The sequence below is a fragment of the Nanorana parkeri genome, unplaced genomic scaffold (genome assembly GCF_000935625.1).
Source record: "Nanorana parkeri isolate BGI_ZX_2015 unplaced genomic scaffold, ASM93562v1 scaffold77, whole genome shotgun sequence".
NCBI lineage: Eukaryota > Metazoa > Chordata > Amphibia > Anura > Dicroglossidae > Nanorana > Nanorana parkeri.
In genome coordinates this window covers 972,103-985,294 of record NW_017306345.1, presented here as the reverse complement: position 1 = coordinate 985,294, position 13,192 = coordinate 972,103, and the positions used below count along the sequence as shown (strand labels likewise).

At 41.9% G+C, this 13,192-nt stretch overlaps 1 protein-coding gene across 5 annotated transcripts in view; it reads right to left on the bottom strand.

Annotated features, from left to right (window-relative positions):
• PLEKHA6 (pleckstrin homology domain containing A6) overlaps nt 1-13,192 on the bottom strand; it is a 116,493-nt gene that overhangs the window by 87,369 nt on the left and 15,932 nt on the right. For all 5 annotated transcript variants that reach the window (XM_018576821.1, XM_018576822.1, XM_018576824.1 and 2 more), the window contains exon 6: nt 1,275-1,450. In XM_018576821.1, coding sequence (XP_018432323.1) covers nt 1,275-1,450 — 176 coding nt within the window. The remainder of the gene's footprint in view (nt 1-1,274; nt 1,451-13,192) is intronic.

The window sequence follows — 13,192 nt, the reverse complement described above, 5'->3', positions numbered from 1 at the left end:
CCTCCTCACGTATCACTTGCCACTCCCTTTTATATTGTAAGCCCTCAGGGTCAGGGCCCGCCTTCCGGCTTGTCTTGAATTGTATTGTAATGTCTTCCTTATGCGCAAACTGCGCTGCGCAAACTGTTGGCGCTTTTTAAATCCTGTATAATAATAATTGAGGTATGGAGTGCCACTGGATGGGAAAGGCTCTGAAGAAGTCCTTGAGGCGAGTATAGGAGGAAGTAACGAAGAAGCTAGAGAGCAAGATGCCTTGAGAGGAGCGCAGAGAAAGGTTTGGGTCAAATTTTGAGATGAGGTTGGTGATGTAGCTTGGGGCAGAGATGTAGATGGCTTTGCATATTATTGTTAGCATTTTGAATTTTATTAATTGGGCACATGGGAGTCAGTGGAGAGAGGGGTGGTGGATACCGAACACTTGGTAAAGTGGATGAGTCTGGCAGCAGCATTCGTGACAGGCTGAAAGGGGGATAGCCTGTGTAGTGGTAGGTCAATGAAGAGGGAGTTGCAATAGGCAAGGCAGGAGATTACAAGTAAGTGAATTAAAATCTTTGTGGTGCCATTCGTTAAGGATTTGGGAATTTTGGAATGTTGCAGAGATTGAGTCAGCAAGATTTGGATAGTGATTGGATGAGGTGATAGTGTTACCCCTCACTGAACCGTATTTATCAAGGTATGCTTACAAATGGAAAAAGGAGAAACTGTGGTACACCGAACATGCACTTACGTCATTTTCAGGCCTAAAATGTGGAATATAACATGGGTGCAAAAATGGAAAAAAGGGCCTCAGTCATGAAGGGGTTAAACTAGAGAGCGCTCTGTGGCTAAACAAAACAATACATAGTGGTAAGGAAGACGCCACTAGCAGAGCCCTGTGCCCACGTTATACTCATCTGTCACATTGTCACCCCCCGGGGGGCATTACTTACAATGGTGTCTTCAGAGGGTGGTACACACTGTACTTAACTGAAGTAAAACTAAAAAATCGAGAAAATTTATAGAAAGAAGTTTACCTCAGCAGAGCGTCCAACCTCCTAAGGTCAAACTGAGGCAGCATGGCTGTGGGTGGGGTTATAAGGGTGCTGACCTTCAACTTTCATTTGTTTGCCAGTGTACACCTCCTGCAGCTGCATATAACCCATATGTCTATGAATACTACTATTCCTGCGCCCCTCAAAGGACAATAAGAATATTGTATTTTCAAATATATGAAAAATCTACCAAATCAAAAGTTAAATATGTTTAAACACAGATACTATTGACGGGTAACTGACCTTGGAGTGGGAAGTTTCTGGACCTGGGATGCCTCCCCCATTGCATGCACCCAAGAATCTTGCTCTTCTCTGTTTTCTGCACTAAAGTAGTAAGTGCGGATGCCAGCGTGCTCTGCCTGTCGAGACATTTGGGCTTTGTTATGGAGAGACTCATCACCTACCCAGCACACTGTTACCTGTGGGGATATTAGAGGTGGAAATGATTATTAAACCATGAAAAAACACACATAGCCTATGATTCTCAAACAAAGACAACGATCTGCCTGTAAAATGCAGCCATTTTTTATACAACTGCCTACCATATAACATACAGTATGTAACATATTTCAACTATCTCACTGTGTGTCAGTAAGCTACAGGTTTTATTTTATGTGTGACTATCAAATGCTTTAATTGCCCAGAAGTGGTAAAATCTGTGAAGTATACCATAAATTGTCAATTAACTATGCAAAACTGTAGTTAAAATAAACATGCAACCAATTTCCTACAACTGTCTGCCTGGTTGCCCAATGTGCCACTGAAGCTCTGTGAATGCTGTTTGCAGGATGTTATTTGTATCAGGAAAGTGGGCAGACACTGTTAAAGTACGATGGTACATTGTGGGTTGCCTGCCATATAAAAGCAATTATGTTTTCTTTTCTTTATATAGATACAGGTTTAAATTAGGCGTAAGCGGGCCGATCCAGGGAGGGACAGGTGCTGCGTGTGATTGCGCGCAGCAGCCTGTTCTTCCCCATGGGAGGACGTACCTGTACGCTGTCATACACACACCCGAACTTGCACATCTGTGCGGGTCCGGGTGTTCACACTTGGATGCAGACAGTGTGCTTTTAAGTGCGGAAACCTGGACCCACACAGATGTGCAAGTTCGGGTGTGCATATGACAGGGTACAGCCGCATCCTCCCATAGGGAAGAACAGGCTGCTGCGTACAATCAGATGCAGCACCCATCCCTCTTGAGAGCGGCCTGTTTACGGGCATGCACGCCGCATGGACGTGCCCCGTGTGAATGAGGCCTTAAAGTGTTTGTATAACCAAAATATTTTGTTTCCGTTTTGGATAGGGTAGAAAATAATTAAAACCCCATGTGCTTAGGCCATTTTAGTGATTTTTGGAAAAATATGGAATATAATTTTAGCTACCATCTAGAAAAAAAAGGTTCATGGTGTCTTAACTTGGGTATACACGTATATGTTCTTCGTTCAACCTGCCGACTTAACAAAGATAATATAACAGATTCCTACATCCATGCTTACAAGCATGGATGGAGGAATCCCCCGCTGTTGTCATTGAATTACCTGAACGGAGCATGAAGCTGACTGGCTGCCAGCTCCATTCAGCCGAAAATTTTCCAACCTGCTCCTTGAATCAAAGGATGCCAGACAGAAGGGTGATGACAACAGCACCCACTGTGTGAATTTCGGCCAGTTCATCAGGAACTGGCCAAAATCTGATACTTTAGTCTTTAGAGAGAGCCAAGCGCTAGGCTTCTTCTCTTTAAATGCTAACGAACTTGCCTATCTGGCCTGAAAAGGCTGGTTAAACAAGAAGAGATGTTGGCAGGAAATGGGGGAGGCAGAAAGTGAGATCACGCAGCTATGTGTTTGGGAATAACACACAGTGCTGCATACAATAAAAGGAAGATAAGAAGCTATGCCTGTGGCCTCTGACAAAACAAAGACTCTGCTTGCCCATATGATGAAGCATGCATCACCCATCAGAACTGACTGAAGTTCCAGATTTAGGCCTGGTTCACACCTGAACGTTTTGTAGCGCGTTCAACGCTCGATGAACGCTCTACAAAATGCTCAAACATCTAAATCCCATTGTATTCAATGGGTCTGGTTCATACCTTGCCGTATTTCCGCCCGTCCGAACGCGATACAAAACGGCCTACGCCCCAAAGAAGTACATGTACTTCTTTGGGGCGTTTTGGTCTCACGTTTCCATTGGGATACAGCCAAGTAGCTCTCGGAAACAGGCGTTTGTCGCACGTTTTTTTTACCGCGAATCGCGGTAAAAACGCGCATATTCAATACGCCTAGGTGTGAACCCAGCCTTAAAGCTAAGTAATAATTGTGCAGGTGAATTATTACTTTGTTCCATGCTTAAACTAGTGTAAATAGATAGTTTAGGGTTGATTGCTTGTGTATGCATGTGTATGGCTAGATTCACTATTTTCTCTGTAAGTATTACGTAAATTCTTTTGCACAGCTTTTACAGCTTTAATTCATTAAACTGAATATTTTTTTCCCATTGTGCACATGTGTACAGTATATACTTTTTTGGAAAGCACTGTAGGAGCACTAATAAGACAATTAAAATCATTAGAGATTTGTTAAATTGGATTATATTGAGGTGGGCATGATTTTTGATATCTTTGCTCAATAAAAATTCTCAAGAAAGGGTAGTAAGCATGCAAAATAAATCAGTGAAGAGCAAGGGGTATGCAACCTGACTGTTTGCGCTAGGGATGGTGCATGGCTGTCTATTGCAAAGGGGTTTGATAAGTATGCTTCTCTTTAGAGATGCACTTGGAGGAATGGGGTCTCAGAGTTTACCAGAAACGTTAACCTTAACAGTTTTGGGTACGGTAAGTGAGAGATGCATGCAGTAGCCATGTTTAGTTGACACTTCCGTATGCTCTACATACAGAATCCAAAATTAGGAAGAAGGCAGAGTTGGAAGTGGCGTTACTAAAATAGCAGCTTAGCATCAGAAAGTTTGCGTGACACTGCTAGCAAGACTGTGGATTTGGAAAGTAGGACATTAGCCTTTTTGCTGCCATAAACATTGTTTCACTTTTTGCAAACATGTTACAATGCACATTTCCACTTTTGTAGCCAGATTGGGATAACATCTACTTATATTTTATGTTCCCATTCACGTAGCATAACTGCTAAAAATATTTAGCATTTGCTGCTAACATTATTACTTGCTAATTTTTTTAATACCCCTAATAAGTTTTTCCCTGCTATATACAAAGGTGGGGGGGTATAGAGTTAATGCTTACCATAATTAATCATTTCTGTACTGTGCTGGCAGATCTCACTATCAATTGTGAACTAGATTTAAACACTGTCTGTCCTAAAAAAAAAAGGGTTGAAGATCTCAGAGCTTGTGTTCTGAATTGTATGTTAATGAGAGGAAACTCTGTCCACCGCTATGTCTCTCTCCACTTTCAAATTGTTCACAGCATCTTGCAGTCTGCACTAAAGAAACATTTAGGAATATAAGAATTTTTTTTTTTTTTTTTAGATATGCTGTTTGAATGACAGCACATAACAAATATATAGTGGGGTTTCTCCAGGGGCGTCCCAAGGCCCTGTGTCACCCGGTCTCTAGACGTGTCGTCATCGCACTGTCATTCATTTTGGTGTCACCCCCCTTGTGACGCCACTTGGTTTCTCAAAAGTGATTGCAAACATGGAAATACACTTTAAAAACCCCCAAAACCTTGTACATGTTCTGAAAGCAGAGATCCTGTACAATAAAATAGTGGAAGTTGCATTATTTTGTTATGTGGCAATACGCAACCCATTTTTTTTTACAAATATAAAACATGAGCTTGCATCAAGTAAATAGATGCAAAATATATCAAGGCTCAAAATTAAAACTACAGTACCCAAAAATGTCCAAAGGCAAGCCTTTAGAAACCTTTATAGCTGATCAATTTAAAGTTAACAGTGAATGAAGGCCCTAAAATTATTGCTCTAACATCAATATGCGCAGTGATACCTAATATGTGTGGTGCAATCATCATTTTCATACTTAAGTGCACCTGGCTGGTGCGTTTAATTTTGTATGAGCATGCACATGCTGGTGAGCGATTTTAGAATTTTGAGTGGTGTTTTTATCAAACTTTAATTCTTGAATTTTTTCCTTTAAATTTTTTTTAAACTAACTTTATCATAATCACAAGCAAACTGATAAGCTCCCTATATGATAACATATGCAGTGGACAGATTCTTTTTAGGGAGACATCAAGAGTCTATCAGACCCCTAATGTCACCTCCGCACAGATTGTGTTAGATCAGCATCTTCACCAGCCACGGAGTCTGGAGATTGATCGCTCTAAACTCAGAAGTAATCGGAGCTAATTGCTTCAGGGTTCATTCTTCACAGGGGAGATCAGTAAGTAGATGTATGCTTATCTCCTGCTGCTCTCAATGCTTCCATGGATGTCCTGGGCATACAGGAGGGACAGGTACCTTCTGCAGCATGTAGAAGTGATTAGGCAGCTGTAGAAAGCTGACAGCTTAATGTGAAAAGGTAAACTAACTCACACCCAGGAGTCTGTTTACATTTCAGTGCTGCTGCCGACATAATCCCTACATTGGCAGCAGCGAAGAGGTTAAAAGTCCAACCTATCATGGCTTCAAAGTGTATTCAGACCACTGCAGGCAAGGCTGATTGGGAGCTGTGCAATCCTCATGAACAAATCTAATGATGCCCTTGCAAAGGAAAAAGACTGTAAGCCTGTGAGGAGAGATAGGACACATGCCAATGTTACTTCCCACAAATGGGAGGCTATGAATCTGATCAACTCAAATAGAGATGGTTGAGTTTGATCAGACAATATGAAAGCAAGGCCTATGATCTCCAGAAGACAGCTGCGGACTGGCCTATGTAAGGTAGGGGTTTCTAGAGAAAAAATAAATGGGATTTTGAAACCAACGTTGCTTCAGAGGTTGAAGCAAGTGGCTGGGAGTGCCAATTTTAGTTACATCAGAAGTTGTTGTTGTTATAGACTGCGACAAATAGCTAGAGACTTCCAAGTTGTAAATACTGACGGGCAGCAGGCCAGTGTTTCCCCGACAGAATGAAAGGAGATGGAAATATATTTTTCCACTGGCGAAATAAGCCTTTGCATGACCGTATAAGTTTGTGCCTAGGAATTGTCAGCTGGAGAGATAACTGCAAGCAATGAGCTGTGTATTTTAGTATAGTTGGAAGGAACATTTGCTTTATTTTAATTTTTTTAAGGTAATAAACACCAATAGGTGCAACAGGCAGACCAGACTGCAAAGCCAGATGAGGCAGCTGAAATGAGAACACAAGGAAGATGCAAATGAGTTTCTGATGATAGAGTAGAGTTGCATAAGAGCGTTTCCTTAAGGCTTGGGGACAATGGACTTTCATCTGGAATTTTCCTTCCATCCTTCCATAACCCTATTTTAAAGACTGCCAAAGATATATTGCTAAATTTGCCTAACAGAATACTGCAACTTGTCAAGGGAAAAGGGGGTCAAAGAGAATTTTTGTTTTCCTCCTACAAAATAATATGGCGGATTTATTTTGCACTTTCCTGGACAAAAAAACAAATCTGCTGAGAAATGCTTGATAAAATCTTGTGTGTTTAGCATCATTGGTAGCTAATATGATTTTCCAATATTATGGTACAAAAAATTGAGAGGTGGTATGTGTAGCTATGGCCATATTAGTGATTTTTGTTGCAAATATGGAATGTCATTTTAGCAGCCTTCTTGAGGAAATGGTTAATAAAGTCTTAGTCATTAGCTGGGCTTCCGCTATTTAAATTATGTTTACAGTAGCTGAGATCACACAGCCATGTGTTTGGGAATAACAGAGCTGCAGACAATGGAAGGAAGATGAGAAGCTATACCTATGCTCTATGGTCTATGGTCTAGACTCCATCTTGCTGATCGGATGAAGCATGCATCAACCATCAGAACTGACTGAAGTTCCAGATTTAAAGCAGAGTAATAATTGTGCAGGTGAATTATTACTTTGTTCTATGCTTAAAATGTATTTCCACGTATGCAGCCAAGTTTAAGAAAACCCATCTACATGTTTGTTATGTGTTCCTATTCACACTGCATACCGAAAATAAATAAATGTATAAAAATAAATATTTCTTACCTTTTAGGTATCTCTGTTGATCAGGACCGATAGCAAGCTCCTCTGTACAATTTCAAAGTGACAGGAAACTCTGGATGTCTCCATAGGAAGACTAGGGACACTCTGAAATCCCTCTAATTAACATACAATGCTTCTAGATCTTTAACCCTTTGTTGGGACAGAAAGTACTCAAATCTAGTTTACAAATGATGAGATCAGGATGCTCTTTCAAGAAAGAGCAATTAATATGTAAGAAGCAATTTATTTTCTATTTATGTTATGTGAATGAAAGCATGTGACAAATAGGTGTTATCCCACTTTGGCTGCAAAGGTGGAAATACACTTTAAACTACAGTAAATAGATAGTTTAGAGTTGATTGCTTGTGCTTGGCTAGCTTCACTATTTTCTCAGTACGAATTACCCTTATATAACATTCTGTACACCTTTATAAATCTTTAATTCAGTAAAGATATCTTTTTACACCTTTATATGTGTAAATGCCTATACTTCCTTAGAAAGCACTTAAGGATCCTAAAAACGTACATAAGACAATCCATAACAAATCCCTATCAGATTACTTTTTGCTTTCTGTGTCCTGCTAGGGAGATCAGTCTTCACTTCCTTTCCTGGAGGAAATATCATCAAGGAAGGGGAAATTTCCATCCTTGACAGTTGTCTCAGTAACATTTGTTCCTACTGGATGATTAACGCTTATCTCTTGTTCTCATGATAACTGTAAAATATTGGAATTGCCCATGACAGCTAAAGAGAATGAATCTCCCCAACTGAGACACATAGAGCACTCAAAATTGTAAACTATACTAAAAAAACAAAACTGAAATATAAAAAAAAAATCTTGATTTAAAGAGCTATTACAGTCTCAAGGCCATCATTTAAAGTTAAAAGCATTTAAAATATGTCAGCTAGGGGCCGGGGCTTGGCAGGTGAGCGTGGTGGATACTTGAACTCAGTGCTCCGTGGCCACTGAGGAAATTAGTTACTTCCAAATAGCACTATCTACTCTAATGGGGAAAAATTCCAGGCATAGACCTGCACAAAAGACCCTATAGGACCCCTCGAACCACTTGGGCAAGGGTGTCAGGAGTGCCAATGGTTTGGCAGAAGAACAAAGTGGAACTCACTGGCAGGAAATGGCCTGAAGCGTCCGAAGGCAGAGGTACAAAAGGGTTAATCCAAAGAGAAGTCAAGTCCAATCCGAGTCGAGGCAGGCAGCAAAGGTTCAGGGGCGAAAGGCAGTCCAAGGTCGGCAACAGGAGGTCCAGATAAAGGGGGTCAGGAAACAAAGCAAGGCACATGTACAGGGAGCTAGGAAATCACACCACAGGATGAGATAACTCAGCAACAAGCCAGAGCTCTGGCCAGGTTTTTATAGCCAGGGGGTGTAAGTCCGCCCCCCTGTCACCGAGGCAACTAGGAGGATTCTAATCACGAGAGCCAATGGCAGGCGAGAGGTGGTATGGGTGTGTACGGGAACCTCCCCCAGCTAGGTCCACACCTGAGGCCTAAACAGGTGCAGGCACACTATGCCCGTGCTCCTGGGGATGCGCGCACAGCCTGCGTACTGCGCATGCGCACCTGCCGCACGACTCGCGCATGCGCACCTGCAACCCGGGCGCCAGTGGTTCTGCCAGGCTGGAGGGAGACTCGTACCCTGCGCCGTGCCCGCTGACCCTGTGGGGAGGTGACACCCCTGGTTTCCTGACAAAGGGGATACCAGAAGTTTTCCAATCATGCTACTATGAGAGTTGTGGCCACAAGATGCCTAAAAAGCCCATGGTCTGCCGAAATATGTGAATTGTTGCCTTAAAATTTTCCTCAGCATGGAGAAGAGTGACCAAATAGTGTTCAATAAAACCGTACTGATGAACAGTCTGTTGCCGAACCCATTTTTAATTATCCCCCATTATTTTTAATAAGGCCCATTAAGCATAGGAGACTATTCTTTTGCTCCTTTGCTTTGCCATACATTCCTTGCCTTTTTAAAGAAAGCAGTAAAACGAGGGCTCACACTGCTCCTTAGTCCCTTGAAGCTACTGAAGAGCAATGCAGATTTCCCACCAGAGTTCTTACAGGCTTGTAGAATCTTGCAGGCTCTGTAAGACTTTAAGATTTCACAGATGATAAAGACCTATTACATCGCTTGCCCACCCTAACCCTTATAGTGAGATTGCTATAGGACAGAAGGATTACTGGAAAGATCACCAGGTATTTGTAAGCAAACAAATAAATACAAACATAACATAACATAGTACATCTATAAAACTTCTCCACATATAAACATACGCATACATGAAGACTGTCATTTTGGGGTAACATACACCTTGATGTCCATTATTGACCTGTATTATTCAGTATATACACAATCCGGCATAGAATATATCAGATACGCTACTTGCATCCAGGAGTAATCATCTGCCTCTAACCAAAGGTAAGCGGCCCATGCGTGTTTACATTCTAACACGGGTGGAGAGCTGTGGCTGCTGCCCGCTGGTCATTAATTTAAAACAGGCTGAGCAACTGCAGCTGTGAAAAAACCTGTCACAACTGGTTGCTACTTGTGATTCCTTCTGCAAGAATCTGCAGATTCTTCTCCCACAAATTCCCATCCAAACCCTCGAACCTCATGTAAATGGGGCTGTACTCCTCTGTATGTACAATGTAGAGTATGTTGGCAGAACTAAATGCCCATTTAAGGTAGGAATCTCTGAGCATGTCTCTGACATCGCAAACAAAGACGGATTTGTTGTTACAGCTCATTGAAACAATGTTAAAATATTATATATTAACACAATTATAGCTTATCCTACAAAGATACTCTAAAATGTCATGAACAGATTTCTTGGTGCCCCTAGAAATTATTTTAAATAATTGGATCATACTGATATTTCAAATCAGTCAGCCTAATGAAGCGGAGAAAAGTAGTCACTCTGCTGTTTTGTATAATTATGTGCACCAAATTGAACATGGACCACAAAAAGCAAAGGAGAGAGCTATCTGAGGAGATCAGAAAGGAAATTTAGACCAGCATGTCAAAGGTACAGGCTATATGTCTATCTTCAAGCACCTTAATGTTCATGCGATCACAGCTGCAAATATCATTAAAAGTTGTTTAAGGTCCATTGGAGTGTAGCCAAACTACCTGGATGTGGCTAGATTGAAGAGAAGGACAGTGCAAATGGTAGACATAGAGCCAAGGAAAAATTCCAAAGCGATACAAGCTGAACTCCAAGGTCAAGGTACCATCCATTGCTTTTTGAGTGACAGTAGGCTCAAAAGAAGGCTTATTGAAAACTGTGGTGTCTTTTATGCTGTCAATTCTTTGACCTTCTTCTAAAGATATTTATTTTTCATTTATATTTATTGTTGCTTTATTAAATATATTGATATATACTGTGACAGTGTTGTGCCCTGATGAGGGCTAGAGGACACCCAGGGTTCTCACCCATACAGGTTGAGAGGCTCTTGAATGCATGTTGCAGAAGGAAAAAACCTGGAGGCTTTGGAGAGACTTGGGTGGATGAAGCCTCCGACCTTGGGAACATGTTTTGAGGTTGACCAACACGATATTGATTGTTCAGCTGTGCACGTTCCTTAAGGGTGAGAGCTGGTGAGTGTTCAGGGCTCCAGCTGCGTGACAAAGGAGGTCTCTTCCCGGGAGTCAGGAGGGCTCCACCCAGGAGTTAGCGTGGAGGCCAGTGCAGCAGGGAGTTGCGAACGGTGTGTGCAGGTAAGCACAGTGTTTGAGACTGTCTGAGGAGAAACAGACAAAGGGGCCTGGGGATTGAGGCCAGAGCAGCAGTGCTGCAAGAGAATAGCCAAGAGGCTAGATGTTTATTTTTGTGAAGAACAACCCCTGCAAGGACAATTGTGTTATCTGCGGACATTCTGTTAAAAGTGTGCAAGGACACCCTGAAAAGGGGATTTAAGCGAGTGGATGTGTCCTTAATGCTTTAAGATTTGAAGCTAGTTCTCACAATACATATGTTAGGTACATTTTTTGTATATTTTTTACCTGTATAATTCATAGTGGCATTCTTTAGGATCCATTTCACAACAAGCTCCTTTTTTCCTTTTTGTTGTTTTTCCCTTTTATTGTGTTGTGGAGTTTTGTTTTTGTTTATGCGGATACTTCTGCATTCCAAGGTGAGGGACATTAACTTAGATGGCAGGCACGTTGTTTGGCATGATGACATGGCCACATTCATGCAAGCATGTCATCAAGGAGCACCTGTGAGAGACATTTAAGCTGCTAAGCCCACCTTAATGCGTAGCCCCTCACCGTTTGATAGAGTACATTTGGCTACCATCTGCCAGTTATGCAGACACCATTAGAATTGTTGGCCTGCACAGCTGTTTGCTGCACTACGACATGCTGAGTATGAATTTTTGTAGCATAAAGTATCATTGCCATTTTTAAACATTCAACTATTATTCTAGTGTTATATGGGTTCATGAATGTGTAGTAGAACAGCAGGTCACTCTTTATTTATTTTGGTTGCAGAGATCCTTCAGAAGTGCGACTGATCAGAGAGTGGTTTATGTGAGAAGATTTGTGAGACTATGGAGGAGAAGGAGGGGGACAACAAAGAGAGAAATGAATGAGGATGGGAGAGACAAGAGAGAAGATTTGGAAGATGGGGTTACATCAGAGAGTAAGAAATGTTTTATGACAAAGTGTGAAGCAGCAGATCCATGATTTATGAGAGGCAGAGGCACAGCAGAGGAGGATTTCTGACGTGGAGGAGTAACAAATAATGGGCATATTTATGAGATGGGGAGACATTGCAAACAGGGAAGATTCTTCTACTTTGTATCCTTTGATCTATGACAGAGCTCCTAATCCAGTCTCTGCAACTGTTACAATAGGAAGAGGCAAATGCTGGCAATATCTCCTCTTGCTGTGTGCCAGTGGCCAGTTCATGGCTTCCCCGAACTACCAGAGCATAACCTCTGACTCTCTTTAACCCTTTCACATACCAGTCACTGACATGGGAAGTCAAAGTTTAGACAGAAAAGGGGAAGGGTATGTAGAGCTGTTTTTCACAGGAAGGAGTTAAAGTGACATTAAAGGATAAAACATTTTCCCCTCCCCCCCCCATGTTAATGTCAGCACTTACCTTAAATGATGTCTCTTAATCAGATCTTCCTCTTTCCTGATGTTTTCATCTGTCCCTCCAGCAGTGCGGCGGCTCTCCGATCCAGCGCTGACTCCTCTCTGCTTACAGGCACTTCCGATCCAGCGGTTTCTGCAGGCGGGTGCACGCGTCCATAGGCTTACCTTCCGTCTCTGCTAGTCTCCCGGCCGAGAATCCGAACTGCGCATGCGCCCGCCCCAAGATCCTTTGCGGCCGCACGAACAGTTCCGGACTCTCGCCGCGGGAGCGCGCAGCGATAACAAGGTCAGTCTAAACCGCTGTTTAAGCGTTTTTTCTTTTTGCCTATATCTACTGCTTGTCAGCAGTAAATATAGGCAAAAAAACGGGAGGCTTTAGAACCCCTTTAAAGGAGGAGTGAGAAGATGTTTATGACAGGATAATACAGGCACTACTTTAAGAAGTCCTCCTGAGAACTTCTTAACATGCGACTGTTCTGTGTATAATTTCAGAGGCAGAGGACTGTCACAGATCTGACGTAAGTGTGTTTATTATGCGTCTTGTTGTTATTTGTATCCATCTGGTCGCAAATACTTAAGTGTCACAGGAGTGGTAGTAAAAAGACGCAAATGCGGAACAATCATTATTTTACAAGATGCGACTGCAAGAAAACAGTCACAAACCCTTTGATAAATTCCCCCCAATGTCTTCAGGTCTTTAACCCTTTGCTAAGACAGACAGTGATGCTCATCTAGTGTAAACGTGATAATAAAATCTGACAGCACAGTACAGAAAGGGTTAATGATTTGAAACAAAACTCTCCACCTCTCCCTGACCCCTAGACAGTGAGAACTAATCGGGATTTTTTAAATTCTGGATGATCGGAAGCCGATTAATCGATTATTGAAAAAGTTGACAACTTTTTCAATAATCGATTATAA